The 17,540-nt window shown below is 37.9% G+C and overlaps 1 protein-coding gene across 30 annotated transcripts in view; it reads right to left on the bottom strand.

Moving 5' to 3' along the window:
• The window catches only part of NRXN3 (neurexin 3), a 1,041,771-nt gene that overhangs the window by 247,633 nt on the left and 776,598 nt on the right, over positions 1–17,540 (bottom strand). For all 30 annotated transcript variants that reach the window (XM_061463692.1, XM_061463704.1, XM_061463706.1 and 27 more), the window contains one exon: positions 10,603–10,784. In XM_061463692.1, coding sequence (XP_061319676.1) covers positions 10,603–10,784 — 182 coding nt within the window. The remainder of the gene's footprint in view (positions 1–10,602; positions 10,785–17,540) is intronic.

The raw sequence follows: 17,540 nt of genomic DNA, 5'->3' as shown, positions 1-17,540 counted from the left end.
AATATCAGATGCAGTGCTTCAAAACTGCACGCAACAAGGTATCACGCTCTGTCCTCAAATTGCAGTGATCATCCTTCATTGCAGCTGCTCACGTTACAGGTGATGTCTTTTCAAATATCTCAAAGGACAGAATCACAGAATCACAGAATCCTAAGGGTTGGAAGGGACCTCAAAAGATCATCTAGTCCAACCCCCCTGCAAGAGCAGGGTAACCTCGAGTACATCACACAGGAACTTGTCCAGGCGGGCCTTGAATATCTCCAATGTAGGAGACTCCACAACCCCCCTGGGCAACCAGAATTACCATTCTCTATTCACAATTCCACAAGCCCATTAATTACCACCTTAGAAATTACTGCAAGGCTGCAGACTACATAATGCAAGGCCTCCAGACTACATAATGCAAGGCCTCCAGACTACATAATGCAAGGCCTCCAGACTACATAACAGATGATGTCCTCTCTGATACAGTAAGAACTGCATTTCTGCATTGAAAAAAATGGAGAAGACTCACACATGTATGGACATTGAAGTTCTTCAAATTAATAAATACAAGAAAAAAATATCCTAACAACCAGGCAGAATCAGTACAGTTAGATTTTTAACACATCACAGAAAAATCTGTTCAGTGTAACAGAACAATGGACTACATCCCTTGTAAAACCCTCCCAAAACTGTAAGTGTGCAAAATCAACCCAGCAGTGATAGAATGCAATAGTTCTGTAAATCTTATCTGCAGAAAGGCGCTGACAGTCCCACCACACTCCCCAGGATGCTGGATGTTGCAGGGTATAAGCTTCACAACACACTCAGACTTCCGTCTTGAAATAACCTTTCCTGACCAATTCTTCAGTACACTGGTATAACACTACCAAGAAAACAGCACGCAAAGTGAATCCCTACTTCTCCTTGACACTGCGCCCCCCTCTCCCCAGCTTGCGTAGCTTAAATACCTTTCATTGAGTCCCAATTTTTTTTCCACGTGTTGCCCAACTCATTATACAAGTAAATCCAGTTGCTAATATTGAAAGGCTGTATTAACCATTCTGTTCTGTGTGGAGATACATTTACTTCAACATGCAATGCCACAGCATGTGTTGCCCACCTGAGTTATACCAAAAGATCACTGCCTATTGAGGGCCTAGTCTCTTTAAATATACTTGCAATGCAATGTACCAACTATGAAAGAACAGCCTGCAGATAATAAGAATGTTTGTAAAAATTATTTTAGCAATGCACTCAAAGACACAGAACAGATCCTTTTCCATTAAACAAGTGGAAAATGCCTGCAAAGTTAGAGGTTCTCTTTCCTAGAGCTAGTTAAAGTAGTATACTGCAAACATGATATGGTTCCCACAGAACTGATTAATCCCACCATCCCTTTAAGGCTGAGCAGCATCATGCTAAAGAGTTTTAAAAGATTCAGAACTTGAAATCTTGTATGTGGTACTGGCTTTCAAAAGAGATTGTCTAAAAATAATAGAATAAGAGAGACATGATAAGATAGCAAAGGCAGCCTGAGTCAGTATAAGATACTTTTCTTTGTCATGCTTAATGATTTCTATTACCCAACTTCCAGAAACCATACTCCCAACATCAGTAATTGACAAGAACAAAGAATAGGCTAAAACAGGGGCTGAGTGCACTGAAAGTAAATTTGGACAGACAGGGCTAGTAATATATGTGGTTATCAGGTACAGGCAAAAACATGCTCAGCTGATGCTTTACACTGGCCCTAATTATGCCAGTTATATGAGGCAGTCAGTTTCTTTCTGTAGGATGCAAATTGCTCAAACAAAGCACCAGGAATTTAAATGTAGCAGAAAAAAACGATATGCCAAGATACTTATGAGAGTTTTCACACTACATAAGTTTTACTTTAGTTGCATTTCAGGCTGTGTTTGCAGTCTCCCTCATCCCACTTCTTTTACATAAGGAGATGGAAAAGGAAAATGCCTGTATCGTGTATTTAATATTAAAGTCTTTCAAACCAGCAGCAAGCCTTCAGTTCAATCATGCCTTATGTACTGAAAGGTTAACTAATGGGAGAGGCTTATTAGCACAAACAATAGCACTTCAGACTCGATCCTAACAATACACAAGCTAAGCAAGTTCAGGTCCCATCAGCATTTAAATAGAGAAGAAAAAAATAAAAGCAACAACAACAAAAATCACACCACACTGCCTGCTGCTGTAAATTCTGTCCTCAGGTGTCTGAACAATAGCAGCAGATGTTGGCCATAGCAGCCTTACTATGCACTACCCTCCCCCAGCTGTTGCTATTGAACCACTCTCCCAGGATGAATAAGGAAGCACTCTGAAGCCTTGTGATTTAAAAAGATGATGAACATTCAGAGCCAACCAGCTCCAATTCTGAGGGAACAGCTTAGTTACATCACTTAATCTCTAAGGCCTCATGTTCATGTCTAACTTTCAAAGAGATAGTGTGATGTATTGTGACTGTATAGCTGTTTTAAAGTTATATGCACATATATGTTTTAGGCATGACAAGTGTTAAGGCAATGTTTCTGAATAAGAACTGGGCCTCTTTCTTGAAAACTTATGGTCAGAGAAACTCACAAGAATTCAGATGTTAGAGCTCTAGCCAAAGTCCAGCTCATGCACTTTCTCCTCAAAATTGTGTCTGCAGTGTCCTGTTAAAATGGGAAAAGGCAGCATTGCCTTTCATTTCCCACTTGAAAGTATGCAGGACTAGTCTTCTGTGTTCTCTAGAACAGCTGATTTTCATCTCAGTCAGGTGCAGAGCAGTGCTCAAGTTATCTTTTCCCTGCACTGAGTTCTGAAATCCTCTAAAATTAAAATCTTAGTGCAAGCAATGTGCAACATTGTTTGGATTAGATCAAGTTTATAGTTTTCTAGTTAGATTTAGCAATATGTCCCTGTTTAAGATGTTCTTCCTGGAAACTTAATAGAGAAACAATTCATTTCACTCCAGCTGCTGTAGTACCAAACAGTTGTTAACCTTTGATGAGAAGGTTACATCAGATTCCAAGCAGGGGTAAATTAAACTGACAATTGCCCTTGTTTAATTGCTTTTGAGTTGTACTATGTCTGAATGTGCAGTGAGTGGTTATCGTATGCTGCTTCTATCTATTTACATGAAGACCAAGAATTTTATTTTACTTTTTTAATGCAACCATAGAGAAGGTGATAAAGGCTTTAATTACAAACAGATTTAACTTAGAATCTGTTAGCGCAATTTATCCAAACATACAAAAGTAAAATGGGTTGGTCTGAGTAAGCTTGTAAATTTGTTCTTGTAAAGGACAAAAACATCTATATTGCCAATTGTTAGAGTCTATAAACACAGAAGATTATTTTCTCTTTTAGCTTTTAGAATGATCACTAAAAGCTTCACACTTTTCTTCTTCAGGTCCTGGTTGTTTCAAGAAATGAACTTCATTGGGAATGAAGACAATTGGGAATTGTCTGAGTTTCTTTCTCTGATAAGCCAGATCAAACCAAACAAAACCAAAACCACCATAATACTTCACTCCTTCGCATATAGTATTAAAAGGAAAAAACACTGTGTGGTTTAACCCCAGCCAGCCACTACCAGTTGAAACCATGACAAACTATAAGATGCAAAATCTAAATTTACTCAGCATGTAAAAAAGTCACAGTATTTCCTCATTTATTCAATCATTGACAAGACCGTCACAAAATGTGAAAATCCCAGTTATTAGTTCTGAAATGTGAAGCACTACAAAACAGTAAGTGCAATTCAACTCAAGTTTTACTGAAGTTATGATATATAATATGGCCCAATATGACATATTTTACAAAATCATTATAGGCACAGGAGAGAGCAAAATAAATAATAAGCAGTAGTAAACACAGTACTTGTTTATACGATGCACAAGACCAAGCAGTAACATAACATTAGTTGCCATGCAGGGTATTTGGATAGATACTGTGAGATACTCTGAAATTTGATCATTTAACACCTAACAGCAATTCATGGAACCAAAACAAATCTTAAGACAAATGCTGACAAATTAAACAAGTTTCAAGCTTTAGAATATACTTTAAACAGAATCTATAAACTTAGGGATCAATCTCTCTCATAAGTAAGCCCTTTAAGATTTTTCCTTCTAATTAGAAGCATATTTTTATTTTCTCACTTCACCCTAAAGTGCTAGGGCCTAACTTTGCAACGTGTCCAACACCAAAATGGTCAGGAGTGTATTCTGAAAAAATGCTGTTAATTCTGCCTACTATTCCAGATCATCATCAACTTAGTAGAAGTCTGTTTTCCTTGATGACGCAGTAAAGCGCTCTCTTTTAAATCAGCAAAGGTAGTATATTTAGTTACCCATATCTTTAAGACAGGTTTCACAAAATCACCCATGTAACTCCTCATTGATTCTTCTTCCATCTCCTCCAATTCTTAACTTTCACTCTCCATTGCCCAGATGAACTCCGCTGTTCTGCAAAGCCAAAGTCCTGAGATTATTTTCAGATTTGTGACTCTAATCAGGCTAACTTGTGGGCCAACTGGCAATTTTACCATTCATGCTAACACACTCTACCAGTTCTTTCTTCATCTTCCTCATCAATCAGATTCACAACCTTCAATAACAAAGGCAAAAGATAGTGGATCTATGCAAATCCTATCGCTGAGTGAGGTGTTAGTGAATCCCTGTATCAAAGCACTGAGCTTCCATGCTGTCTGAATGGAGTTAGGGATCTAAAATCTATCATCTTTAGACACAGGACATCAGCATGCTATTTCCTAGCTACGTATATGCATTCATAGACCTTGTACAGACACTGGCAACTAAGCAGGGACTGAAGCTCAAAAGGTCATTGTGATAACTTGATGTGGCATAGTGCCAAATAGTGCTAGCCATGAACAGGCATGCTCAGGTGAGAAACCTTCAAACATTTAGTCTTAACTCATGATTTCCTACCACAGAGACTCTTTCCCGAAAGCTAGTAGATAAAGTAGATGGACCATTCCTATGCATAATGTGAACTAGTTCAAATATATTAAAAATGTATTTTTAAATACTTTTTTGAAATAAAAACAGAAGTAACAAAAACATGTTTTAAAGCTGGCTTGAAAACTGAAGGTCCATTTTCTTTCTTCAAATTAGTTTTCCTTTACTAATTCTTCCATGCTCTAGGGAACAATAAATGCAGCATGCACAAACACATGGGACTTTATACACCCAAAGAGTTTAGAAAAGGACAGGAAAAGACTAAGGGCATTTTGGGTTAGGATTCTTGAGTGTTTAAATAGAAAGATTCCATATAAATAAATAAGTAAATAAACAAATAAATAAATAAATGCCAGGCACTCTGGCAATCTTACACCAGCTGACAAAACAGCCACTGATGTGCATACCTCAGATTTGAGGCTCATACAGTACAGCCTCTCTCAGGCAAAATAATGATGCTGAAGTCATACATTTGCCATGGGTTTTTCTATTCTATAAACCTGACATAACCTGGCAAGCAGCTATTTTATGCTCAATTCTTTGTGTGAATGATCTGCATATAGTAGCCTTTTTGTACATTAAGTATTTTCAAAGTACTTGGTCAGGAACAGAGGCCCTCTTCCAGGAAAACGCTATGCATGACAGGTTGACCCAGTTAATTATCCTATCTCTGCTTCCTCCCAGCTTCCTGTGTCCCTCCTCACTGGCAGAGCATGAGACTGAAAAAGTCCTTGATTGGAGTAAACACTTCTTAGTAACAACTAAAAACACCTGTGTCTTATCAGCATTGTTCTCAGACTAAAAACAAAACCAAAGCACTGCACCAGCTACTAAGAAGGAGAAAAAGGACTGCTACAGCTTAACCCAGGACACCTACTCATTGACTTTGAAATGTATTGAGATTTGTCTTTCAACTTAAAATTAGTCTTTAGGGCAATTTTACTACTAGTCAAATATCTTCAGTAACAAATCATGTGCACTAAACATATTGTGCTAGTCATTAAAAAAGTCAATTGTAATACATACAAAGACCCATGAATTTTATCCCTTCATCATGCTCTACACCTTGCTACACAGAGACAGCAAATGGATTTGCATCTCTCAATGGAATGCCTGTTATGCCTTTGGGTAGGCTATTTTATAAGGAAACATCTTTGTTATCCATACTACCAATACACTGGTCTTCTGCTCACTTTCTTTGGTTTTGGGACTTAAATTTCACATTAACCGTATTTATTTTTTTTTCAGCTATTTCCCCCCTTGTCCAGAGAAGCCAGAATTCTGGGCAGTTTTGTCTTTCTGCAAACAAGCTCAAGCAATATAAAAATTTACAAGTCATTAACTAGAAATTATTTTTCTGTGTAAGGAAAGTAGTACTTGACTATATGCATGCTGTTAATTTGCTTCAATGTTGATTAACACAGATACACTTAAATCATCTTCTTGTGATCAACATAAAGAAATGGAGTGCAATTAAGATGCAAGCATCAGCTGAAGTTGACTGCCATCCTAAGCAAAAAGGAAGACATGAGTTACAACTTATATTTATTAATATAAATAACTACAGAAAGGAGGTAAACACTTGTGATGTGTGCTCTGTGAGATCTTCAGAACCTGTTTGCAATGCAATAGCTCAATGCTTGTTAATCTCCTAAATTACCCATTGTTGGTAGGGGACAGTACTGCCACCCCAATCTTGTAACAAACTCAAAGACTTACTCTATACTGGAAAGGGCAAGAATAATAGCCCTATTCTGAAAGTACAATGTAAACAAGATCAAGATGCCATGTGAAATTATTTTTATTCACAAAAATCAAACTCAAACTAAAAGTTCTATAGAAGAATAAGAAAAGAGGTCTAATATAGTGAAACACACACATTCAGAGATAACTGTAAAACAGTAAAGGCAGCCAAAAAAAGCAAAACACAAGACAGGAGACTGAAGCAGATCACCCACATTTTTCATGGTTTATAGTCTCCACTGATAAACTGCCTCTCAAATAAAACAAGCTAATCTTAATGAAACCCTCTTATCCTACTTTCTTTGGTGTAAATATGAAACCCTTTTAAAGCGTACTCTGAATTTGGCCTACGAAAGGCTAAAATATTTTGCATCAAGGTGATTGTGTTTAAAGTAAAACACAAACTGCTATTATATTTTGCCTTCATCTGTTATTTCAGTCTAGACCTTAAGATATTTGGCACATCATACACTCTCTGTAGCTATTCTTCTGATTCCAACTCTTCTGCTTCTTTTATGTCTACTCAGATGACATGGCACTGCAGTTTTGGAGGGAGTCTCCAGGAGACTTTGTACTGAGTAGACACAATTGTCTACAACCATAAAACCACAAACACAGGCTTTGGCCACACACAGTATACCTGAACAAATTTGGCCAAATGTACACATACATTTTCTTCCATTTATAATTATTCTCATTTAGCACTGCCATCTCTAACTTAGGGAAGACTTTCTTATTGCTTAAGAATCAGCATGTTCATCAAATCCAGTATCTTTAAGATGCAGCCTGCTGCTAAATGATAGATCTCCCTTAGCTTGGGTCTACTGAAGCAAAACTCCCAAAATCACTAACATGTTTGCTAAAATCTAGAGTTTACACTTTACATGCAACCCAGAAACTGGACCAGCCTCACAGGACCATTCTGAAAAGCAGAGGTGAGAAGACCGTTTACCAAACACATTGAACTGAGACTGCAGAATAAATCAGCAGTGTAAATGGATGGGTAATTTCTCTCTGTATAGTCATCACAAGAATGATAACTATCATCACCTGCAGCTGTCTTCCTCTCCCCATTTGATCTCTACAAAGATATTTGCAGGTCAGGAATCACAAAACAAGTGTGGTACTGTAGGTGAATTAACATATAGAAACATTCAACCAGAACTTATTCATGTACTCTTCTAAGCACTCATTGTGAAAGGCAATGTGTTTGGAACTAGTGTTACAAATGACTTGTGTATAAAAAAAAACCTCATAGGGGATTTGATTCTATAGCAACACTCATTCTATATGCTACAGTCTGTTCACACAAACACCTCGTGCTTCATGTATGACATCGATCTGGATGGTATGCCATCCATTTTTGCACATCTGCCAGTTTATACTTCATTGTAAATCAGGAGAGAAAATTGTTTCAGAGGCTGTAATTTTTTGTCATATAAAACTGATGCCTTAGTCAATAAATTTTCATAGTATACGAAGGACTCGTAATTAAAAAATGAATCCAAACAAAACAACTGTAAATTAAACAAGCAAATATGTAACTTGTTCGTAAGGTATCTTTTAAAATTTGAACTTTATAAATAGAAAGAAAGTATAATGAACACTCCAGAACATACGTGATATTCAGAAAGCAGGCATTCTATTATAAAATCTTAGCAGAGTATGAGCCACATTTACAATCATTAAAATAGTATCAGATATTGATAAACCATAGCCTATTCTATGACTTTTAGGTCAAATTTTACTTCAGTGAAGCACATTAGAAAACAATGATCACCAGGTGGATTTTTTTCACGTCTTACCACCAACAGAAGGTGATAACACCTAGGGAAGTATGACTGGAATGTCTAGAAAGGCCCCAGAAGAGGCCTGCCCACTATTAATCCAGGAAATTTGCTACTAGTGAACATCTTCAGGGATAAAATTGGCCAAACTACACAGGAAACAGTCAACAGAACTTTTAGCATTAATATAAACCACAATTAATAACTTTGATTTAGATATCCAAAACTAGCAACACGCTATTCAGAGTAGTTTGAACAAAATATATAGGAAGAAAGCAGAAAAACTTTCATTCCTTTCCTTTCCAAAAGTGACTGGAAAGTTATGAATTTTTTTTTTTTTTAATGAATTCTTAGAGCTTGGGTTCAGTTTTTGTTGCTTGTTTCAAACCATCTAGCAAAATTAGTTATAATTAAAAAAATAAAATAAAAAGCAACATCAGTGAGACTCATGTTTAATGGTAGACTTGAGAATATTCAAGACCCACATATAGAGAAAAACTATGTGCTTCCATCATTAACACTGGAAAGACTCGTTGTGAAAGTTCTTAATGCAGGGCTAAAATTTCCTTTCTGGCATTTCTGTCCATTTCCCCTGTTCCTTCCATTGACTACCACAAAAAGCCTAATTTCTGTTTTCTATGTAACGACCCATTAGTCGCCAAAAGCAACAGGATCCCATCCTTAGACTTCTTTTCCTAAGACTGAATAAACTCATATCTATGCAATTCTTACATGCCGAGCATACTGTTCTCCAGTTAATTGAAAAGCATTTTACACATTGTATTATAGCATTTCAAGATTATACAATCTCTTGCTCAAACATATCCAACCACTTTTGCTTAACGTGCGTTACAGTATTCCAACCCACTAGGCTTAGCATTGTTCACTTCTACAAAGTATTCTCAGTTCTTTTTGTTTTGTTTTTAAGAAAACAAGCAGAAGTGTTTTCCTTTTAAAAAATGACAGGATTTGATCTTGCTTTCATTCCAGCACAAAACACAAACTAAATATTTGGATATATCACAAAAAGAGAGAAAACAGAATTGGTGACAGCCTAATGGCTCAAGACCACATTCTAACCCATTCAAAGAAATCTGCATCTTACAACATTCAAAATAAACCCACTTAAAATGCTAGCAATGAGTTCTAGCCCTGACCCTTATTTCAGAACCACCTTGCAACATACTCAGTTCTTCAACATGATTCTGAACATGGCAGCAGCATTTTTCTGTCAAATGTCAACAACTCTCCAGCTCATTCAGAACCTGCAAATGGCCCATTCCACTATGAATTAATTCATAAACATTGGAAATAATCTGAGCATCGAGTAACCTTACCAGCTTCTACCTCTAGTAAACCTCTTTGCTACTTTGTTTGCAAATGAAAAGAAAGCAAACCAACTCTTCTCCTCCCAGAGCACCACATGAAATAACAAACTCCAAAAATTTCCAGTTCTAGTGTTCTCATTTTCTCAAACAATTTGACTCTCCATAAATCCACCTTCACTCAAGTTTCCCTATTAATATTTGCTTTCACAAAAAAAGACTATTTTCTTCTTGCGAAGACATGTTTTGCTAAAACATCAAATTCTTATTCTTTTGAGTTATCCCACTAAAGAAAGCAGTTATATCAGCTTGAGTATCTGTCAGTTTTCACTTAACTTTCTCAGTGAGAGAAAAAAACCCAAACCTATCACTCTATTTAATTCCTTGCCTTCTGAGAAAAGTAATACTCGCCACCATAAATTCAGCTGTATTTAGGGCTGTGCATAAACCACAGTAGATTAAAACTTTTTAAATAAACCCTACGCCTATTGAATCTCATCAGGCTCTTTCTGGTGTTTTTTTATTTGTGTGTGGGTCTTGGCCCCTTTCCAATTTCTTCTGGCATCAAGTTTTGGTTTCATCCCATTCAGTAATGTTCGTTCATCCCATTCAGTAATTCAACAAAATCCTAAAGAACTACCTAAAACAGGTTAATTTGATGCATACTGAAGATATAGAGAGTGCAGAGTACACATACTATTTTAGAGTAATAGTTTTCTTCAAATGCATTTTCAATTAACAGAAACCCATGTCTGTCATGGACATGGGCCTATCTATACTCACTATGTGCAGCTGCAGAAAATCTCCAAGCCCAGGGGCACTGTCAATCCGAACAAGAATGCCATCCTTCACTGTTGTGCTGAAGCCTACAGCAAGACGGTCTGTCCTTGTGCTCGGTCTGTCATTAGCTGGCCAGGTGTACAGGATGAGACCGCCACTCTTCCCAAATATATATGTGGCACCAGCTACAAAACACAAATTCAAAGAAAAATGTATTGGTTACACATTTCATTTATTCGCTAATATTTATTTGCTTCCGCAAATATAAGCAAGCATACACTTTCATTAGCTAAAGGGGTGAAATTAATGCCTTCTGCTGGCCAGACTACTGGCAGAACACAGAGAAGGGGCCAGGTAAAAGATAAGAACACCACTTTGTGGAGGCAGTGTTCTCACGGGAGAATGGATAATTGGTACATAAATTCTGAATAAGCCTGAAAGATACAGCAAGGCCATGAGAGCCCCGAGGAAGCCTAAACAAACAAGATAAGAAGAAGCTGGATTTCACCGAGTTAATGAGAACTGTGAACTGTTGGCAAGCTTTTGAGGTCAAGTTCTCACACCTGTGTTTAACCAATTATATGTTAGTCACTACAGGTCTTCAAGACATGTATCCAATCATAATATGCCAAATCACTGTAAGTGCATGTAAGAAACAGTATTTAAGTGGTTAAGGCTTTGTAATAAACAGCTTTTGCCTCATCATATTGATCTCTGACCGAGTCCATATATTTTCTTTGGCACCACTTATTAAAATCCATCAATTTTGTGACAAATGACATTATGAAGCATCTTTGATACTGGAATTGATTCCATATATGCTATAAGACACACATGAAAGGTGCCCTAGACTGACCACTACAACTTCACGCACATACTGTTCCTTCTAAAAAAATTGTAACTTTTCCTTCATAGAGCCATGGCTCTATAATGCTAGAGACTTCTTCTGATGGAAGGAGATATGAAGGTGAAGCGGCTTTTTATCAGACAAAACATATCTGTTCCTTCCCCATTAGCCTTGCACCATTAGACTCAGTAACAAACAATGTAATTTCCTCCTTTTGGAAAGTTCACCCTTCAGATGAGCACACACTCAAGACTCACAAACACTTCAAAGAGCAATTTAAATGTGTATGCATGTTATTCAGAACATCGTCATCTTCCTACACACATCACAGCAGGGGAACTACAAACAAGGAAGCTTCCTCTGAAGGTATAAATCACTCAAAAAATTTCTTATGTATGCAACCTGAGGAAGTACATTTTATTAGTTCCTAAATAATAAAAGACAAGCAGCATTTAAGATAAAGATAAGTGAAGAGCTTATCAAGAATGAATGATTTCATTAGTGCTAATATCCCAGACAACGCCATATGGGACACTGCTGTTCAGGGAAGAAAACAAGCCACATCTGTTTTAGAAGCATGGGATTTAATATGGGGATTCAAAAGGAATATTTGTAAGTTCTCCTTGAAGCTGGACTTGTCTTCAGCTGAAGACTATTCACACACAGTGGGAGACTATCCTTTTCACAGTACTTCTAAGACTTTTGGATATCTAGTCCACATATTTCCAGCACTGTTTGTCTTTACAGTGAGCCTGGGAATTTGTTCCTTGACCTTGTTTTTAAGGACAACACCAAACCTCTACAAAGCCGAGCACTGTCCTGACACATTTACGAGGGCCATCTGAGCTGAGCAAGACAGACCCGCAAGTGGAAATTATTGTCGCAGATGAGAAAGCTGAGAAGCGAAAGCATTTGGAGTTCACATTATGCTTTGTACTCAACACTCCGAGTTAGGAGAAGGATTTTATAACTCAGCAGTTACAAAATCAGCCCATGAGCTTCTTGGAAAATATAGCTAAAATTGCTGTTCTAGACCCAAATCTACAGGCAGGACAGGAACAACACTTTTCAATGCTTCAGCCGCTTATGCACCTCATTTTCCAAGCACTATTGCAATGGGTCATAAGCTACAAAATTGTAAGCAAAAATAACCAGCTCCCATTACTGCATTAGGGACAAAATATCTGTAGAAAGTATAGGCAATTACTGGGGACATTTTCAAATCTGAGTGAAACTACAACAGATGATCTCTTTGATCTCTTCTTGCCCTGCTAACACACCCCATATACCAGCCAGCAACTTGTATCAAGCAACCCTGAACAGACTAAATGTAGTTAGGTACAGAAACAGGTCAGATCATATATAGGTAACTGCTACACTTGCCTAGAAAGCTGCAGCGCTGCTAAAGCCCCTTATGACCTGAATTCCAAATAAATACTACACATTAGTAGAAATAATTACTACACTTCACTCTCACTTAAGATGCTTCCTCTGGACATCCTGGCACACATTACCAAACCAGACATCAACAGCTCAGCACACAGAAAGGAAATTATTTGTGAACAGCTGACCCAATGACAGAGTGAAAATAAATCCACGTTTCCTTCCTTCCAGGTCTGTGCATACCCACCAGAACATGCCCTCAGTAAATTCAAGCAAATGTGTCTAAAATCAGGATTAGATAGGAAATTTCAGTCATAATTCTGAATTAACCAAAGAGCACATTGGCATTTTGGAACTGTGCACATGTATCATTTAGGTTTCAGAAAAATTAATTTTACAGACTGAACTCTATCTTCTCATTCAGCTTTGACTTCAAGATGAGGTGTGCAACTATTGCAAGATATGTAGAAAGGGGTTTTGCCTGTTTGTTTAAAGGCCTTCCTGACTGTGTCTGAAACCTCTTGGTTAGAGAGATGGTTGGAGATTACTGGGTATTGCATTACCTAGGTCTTCCCCCCATGCACAGGTATAGCAATAGCCCACTATAAACTAAGTTACAAATATCCTCCTTCAGGTTATCAGTTATAACAGACTAAAACCAAGGCATACTAACATTTTAAGCAAAACAAGATGAGTTTCCTCATTGTTGATGGCTTCATATATTAAAACCCATTTTCCTGAATTATTCTCACTGGAACTGCAAGTTTTCCTGCTTTTCTTTGTACAAGTTACCAGGCCCTTCGGCAGCAAAGACAAGCGTGGAAGAGAGTTCTTAACTGCTTATGAAGACAGATGATTTCTTTGTCTCTCTAAGAGCCATTTGGCTGCAGGTAGAGCATATCAATGCTTCTATGAGCACCAATTAGAATCAATTATATCTTCATAGGCCTGTCATGGGACTTAACTGCTTAACAGCTTATCAGAGCTGATTTTCTCCTCACAGAACATGATTTTGCTTCTAGACCTAATCTGAAGATACTCAGTACTTTGGTTTTGTGCACAAAGATCATTCACATGCAACAACCACAGCAGCAGAGCCCAAACAAATGTGGTAACAGAAGCCTGGTGGCCAGCAGTTGTTTCTTTCTTGTCCAGATCAGAATTATCTGCATAATGACATATGGCCACTTGCTTTACGTCTGCGTAGCTTGATTTGGAGAAATCAATAAAATATACAATAATTTACTGGTTATATCAACGTCCTTTCTCTTCCCCACCTTTTCAAGGGTATATAGGATAACCATTGCCTTGTTTGGAAAGATATGGCATATTAACATTGTGCCAATACTAAGTTTTTCCCCAGAATATGAATAAAAGTTCACTCTAGTCTGAAAACTCAAGGTGCAAACATCAAGTAAAAGTGGAAGAGGAAAGATAACAAGAGCTACTACCACACTGTGATCAGTTTAAAAACACCACGGAAAACAAAACCAAACCAAACAAACCCAAGAACCAAAATCAACCCAACAACATAAAAAAACAAACCCAAACCAAAACCAAAACATAAACAAAAAACACCCTACACCCCACAATGCATTTAAAAGCTTCTATTTGATTGCAGCAATCATTAGTTTGCAGAGTTTGAAACTCCAAGAGAATCAAACAAGACAAACAGTAGAATTACAAACCTGGACTTCAGGAAAGGAGATTTCAGCTTCACCAAAACTTGACAAGGCCTGAACAACTCTATCTGGTTGGCCTTGCTTTAAGTTTGGACTAATTTACCTCCAGTGGTCCCTTCTGATGTTAAATACATAACTATTTCCTTGTAATATTGCAGAGAATCATAGACTAAAGTGAAGAACTTGGTTAAAGAAAATATCTGATGAATTGAAAGCCTGTTTAGCTTGAGATCCTGTTATTGCACCTGAGCTTTGTAACAGACCTCTTTATTACACAAGAGCACTTATTTTTTCCAAGACACTTTCTATTCAAGACAGACAATGGATAATATACTGTTAATGAGCAGCCACTTGCTATTTAATTTTTCCTTGTTGTTCACTGTTTAGTTATGTATTTCCTTTTATAGATACAACACCAGCTGTGCCCTGAAAACAAAAAAGTCTGGTGGGCAGATTAATTTCATTGATTGATTATTACAGCAACTTCAACTACGCAACACTGACTTCAACCTGCATTGTGGAGAGAAAAAAAATTATCAAAGATGAGCACACAAAATTATTTCCCCAGTCAGCTGACAGCAATCCCACTTCTCACAGTGCCCTAGGCCAGATATACACTACTGACATGTAAGAACAAATGGGAACACAATATGTTCAGCTACACAACTGGGACGCTGAAGTGCTGAACTTGGTAAGCACTGGGAGCTCACAGAAATGAAGACATAGGTAGTGAGGGAACCTCCCTACAGACTTAAGCTACTAGAATGCCATTAGATGGTTAGCATACAAAAAGTTCATAAACTCATAAACATCTAGTTTGGCAGAGTGGCAGTTGACTTCACCCAGAAATGACTTAACTTTTAACTCCAACTTTGGTGTTTAGAGATTTAAACATCAGAGATGGTTATGTTGCAATATACATGACAATGCTGTTATTTAAATTCTGCATATCTAGCTTAAGCAAATTGTGTATTTGCTAGCTATATTCATGCATAAAACTGTTAGATTACCCAGTTTCAGTCAAAACAAAACAGTCTGAGGCAATACACTGCACAGAAAATTCCTAACGGAAAGGGTATAAGCAACATTACAAGCCACAGTAAATAAAGCCTCCCAGTGAGTTGTGCTAAGAAACATTGTTAAAGTTAGAACCTCCGCCTGTAATTTTAAAGCAGTTATCACTGTTTCTTCATCACTGCCCAAAGACTTCAAAAACCTGTCTTAAGGAAGAGTCTCCTTCAATCAACACAGTACACAGCAGCAGCTATATCCTGCCTAAAACTAGTTCTGTAAAGCAGTAGAAAACAACTCTGTCACATCTGCACAAGTTATAACTTCTTTTGTGCCTTAGCATCCTGTGAATATCCCCCCATTGAATACTCTATTGCAAATTCTCTATTTACATCTACTAAGCCATCAACAGCCCCTTTTGCCGCAGGTACAGCACAGCACACATACTCGTTTCCCTGTTACAGGAAAATGCAGCACCTGACAGGTATTCTAACAATGTTGATTCACTGGGTTAACTACAGCAACTGCGAGCATCCTGATATACAAGTTTAGCATCCTATGAATGCTACAGTTCAGGTTTTCACAACTGGAGAGTACCTTTAAAATGAAAATTATGAGAAACCCAGGCCAATTGAAAAGCTGTATCTTGAGTTAACACCAAAAATCTATGACTAGGGCCTCACATTCTTTCGTGACAACACTGTCACAGGCAAAACAGTCTCAACTGGGATAATCTTGCTTAATTGGTTTTACTGAAAGTTAACATAAACTTTTAATTACCAATTCAGGCATTGGGAGACAAAGATAACAATTAACAAGCACTTAGGGGAAGTTCCTTTCAGCTCCAGTCCACCAAATCTCCTTCCCCTTTCTAGTCCTCTGTCCCTCTGGGCTCTAGTGAGACAACAGGCAGTGCATGAGGTCGCGGTCAGTGAACAGAGGTTTCTTTCCACCATTCCTTGATTCTTATTTACCTTATGTGCTCCAGCATGGGTTATCCATGAGCTGCACCCCTCAGGGGTGTCCCTGCTGCTGTGCAGGTCCCTCTACTGGCCCCAGTTCCTAGTCCCTCAGGGGTGTCCCTTGCGCTGGGTGGGTCCCTTCACAAGTCTCAGTCCCTCACTTCTGTGCAGGTCTCCCCTCAGGCCACAACCCCTCAAGGGTGTCCTTGCTCTGACAGGTCACCTATCAGTAACTACTGCCCTTAAACAGCAGCACCATGTGCTCCTCTGACAGGTTGAAACTCTGGCACATGGTGTGTTGTTTTCAACCATGCCAGAGCTGGCTGCAGCCACACAGGGCGGATCACAGCCTCCTCCTATGTTGGGTGCTCTGCAGCCCTCTGTCAGTCATGACCCAATGCAAACAAATATGCTAATTGTGGTGGTAATTTGCCAAAACACATGAGGCATGTAGACTTCATAACACCTTCTTACCTAAAGTAGCATGCAAGATGAGGCATATACCTTTCCTTCAACTATTATGTCTTTATTCTCTTGTATAGAATTCCCAAAAGTATAGGTATTGTTTCCTTTTTGTAAAAGGACTGGAAACTCTGTTTTACGTTACCAGAGAAGAAATGGAAGACACATTTTTTAAAGTCAAAGATTTTTAAGTATACAAATAAAAGAACCTTGCTGCATTTTCCCCACCCATTGCTTGTTTTTCTTGGACTTCCAGTCCCATTTTGTGCCTACTTTATGGTCTTACTCGATTTTCTGCTTACTCCAGTATTTCTGATGTGTCTCTTGTGGTACTTCATATTCTGGTGTAAAGGTTCTACCATGTTTATTAATAATCATAACCTTCTGCTCTCTAACAAGAAGCTATAAGTACAGGAAAATTTGTGATGATGGCATTTTGCTCTTTCTTGGTTGGGAACTGAAATTTAGGTTGTTTTCAAGAGCAATATTGCCAAAGGATGGAATCAGTAACACATTGTAAATGACCAGAGATTACATGAGCAAAACAAGACCAAATTCACATCAGGAAGGAAAGGTAGCAGCTGTAATTAGCAG

This window comes from Pezoporus flaviventris, unplaced genomic scaffold, assembly GCF_033815535.1.
Source record: "Pezoporus flaviventris isolate CSIRO_AGI_PZ_B2104156 unplaced genomic scaffold, CSIRO_AGI_Pfla_v1 ptg000036l, whole genome shotgun sequence".
Taxonomy (NCBI): domain Eukaryota; kingdom Metazoa; phylum Chordata; class Aves; order Psittaciformes; family Psittacidae; genus Pezoporus; species Pezoporus flaviventris.
This window is presented reverse-complemented; position numbering and strand designations above follow the sequence as displayed.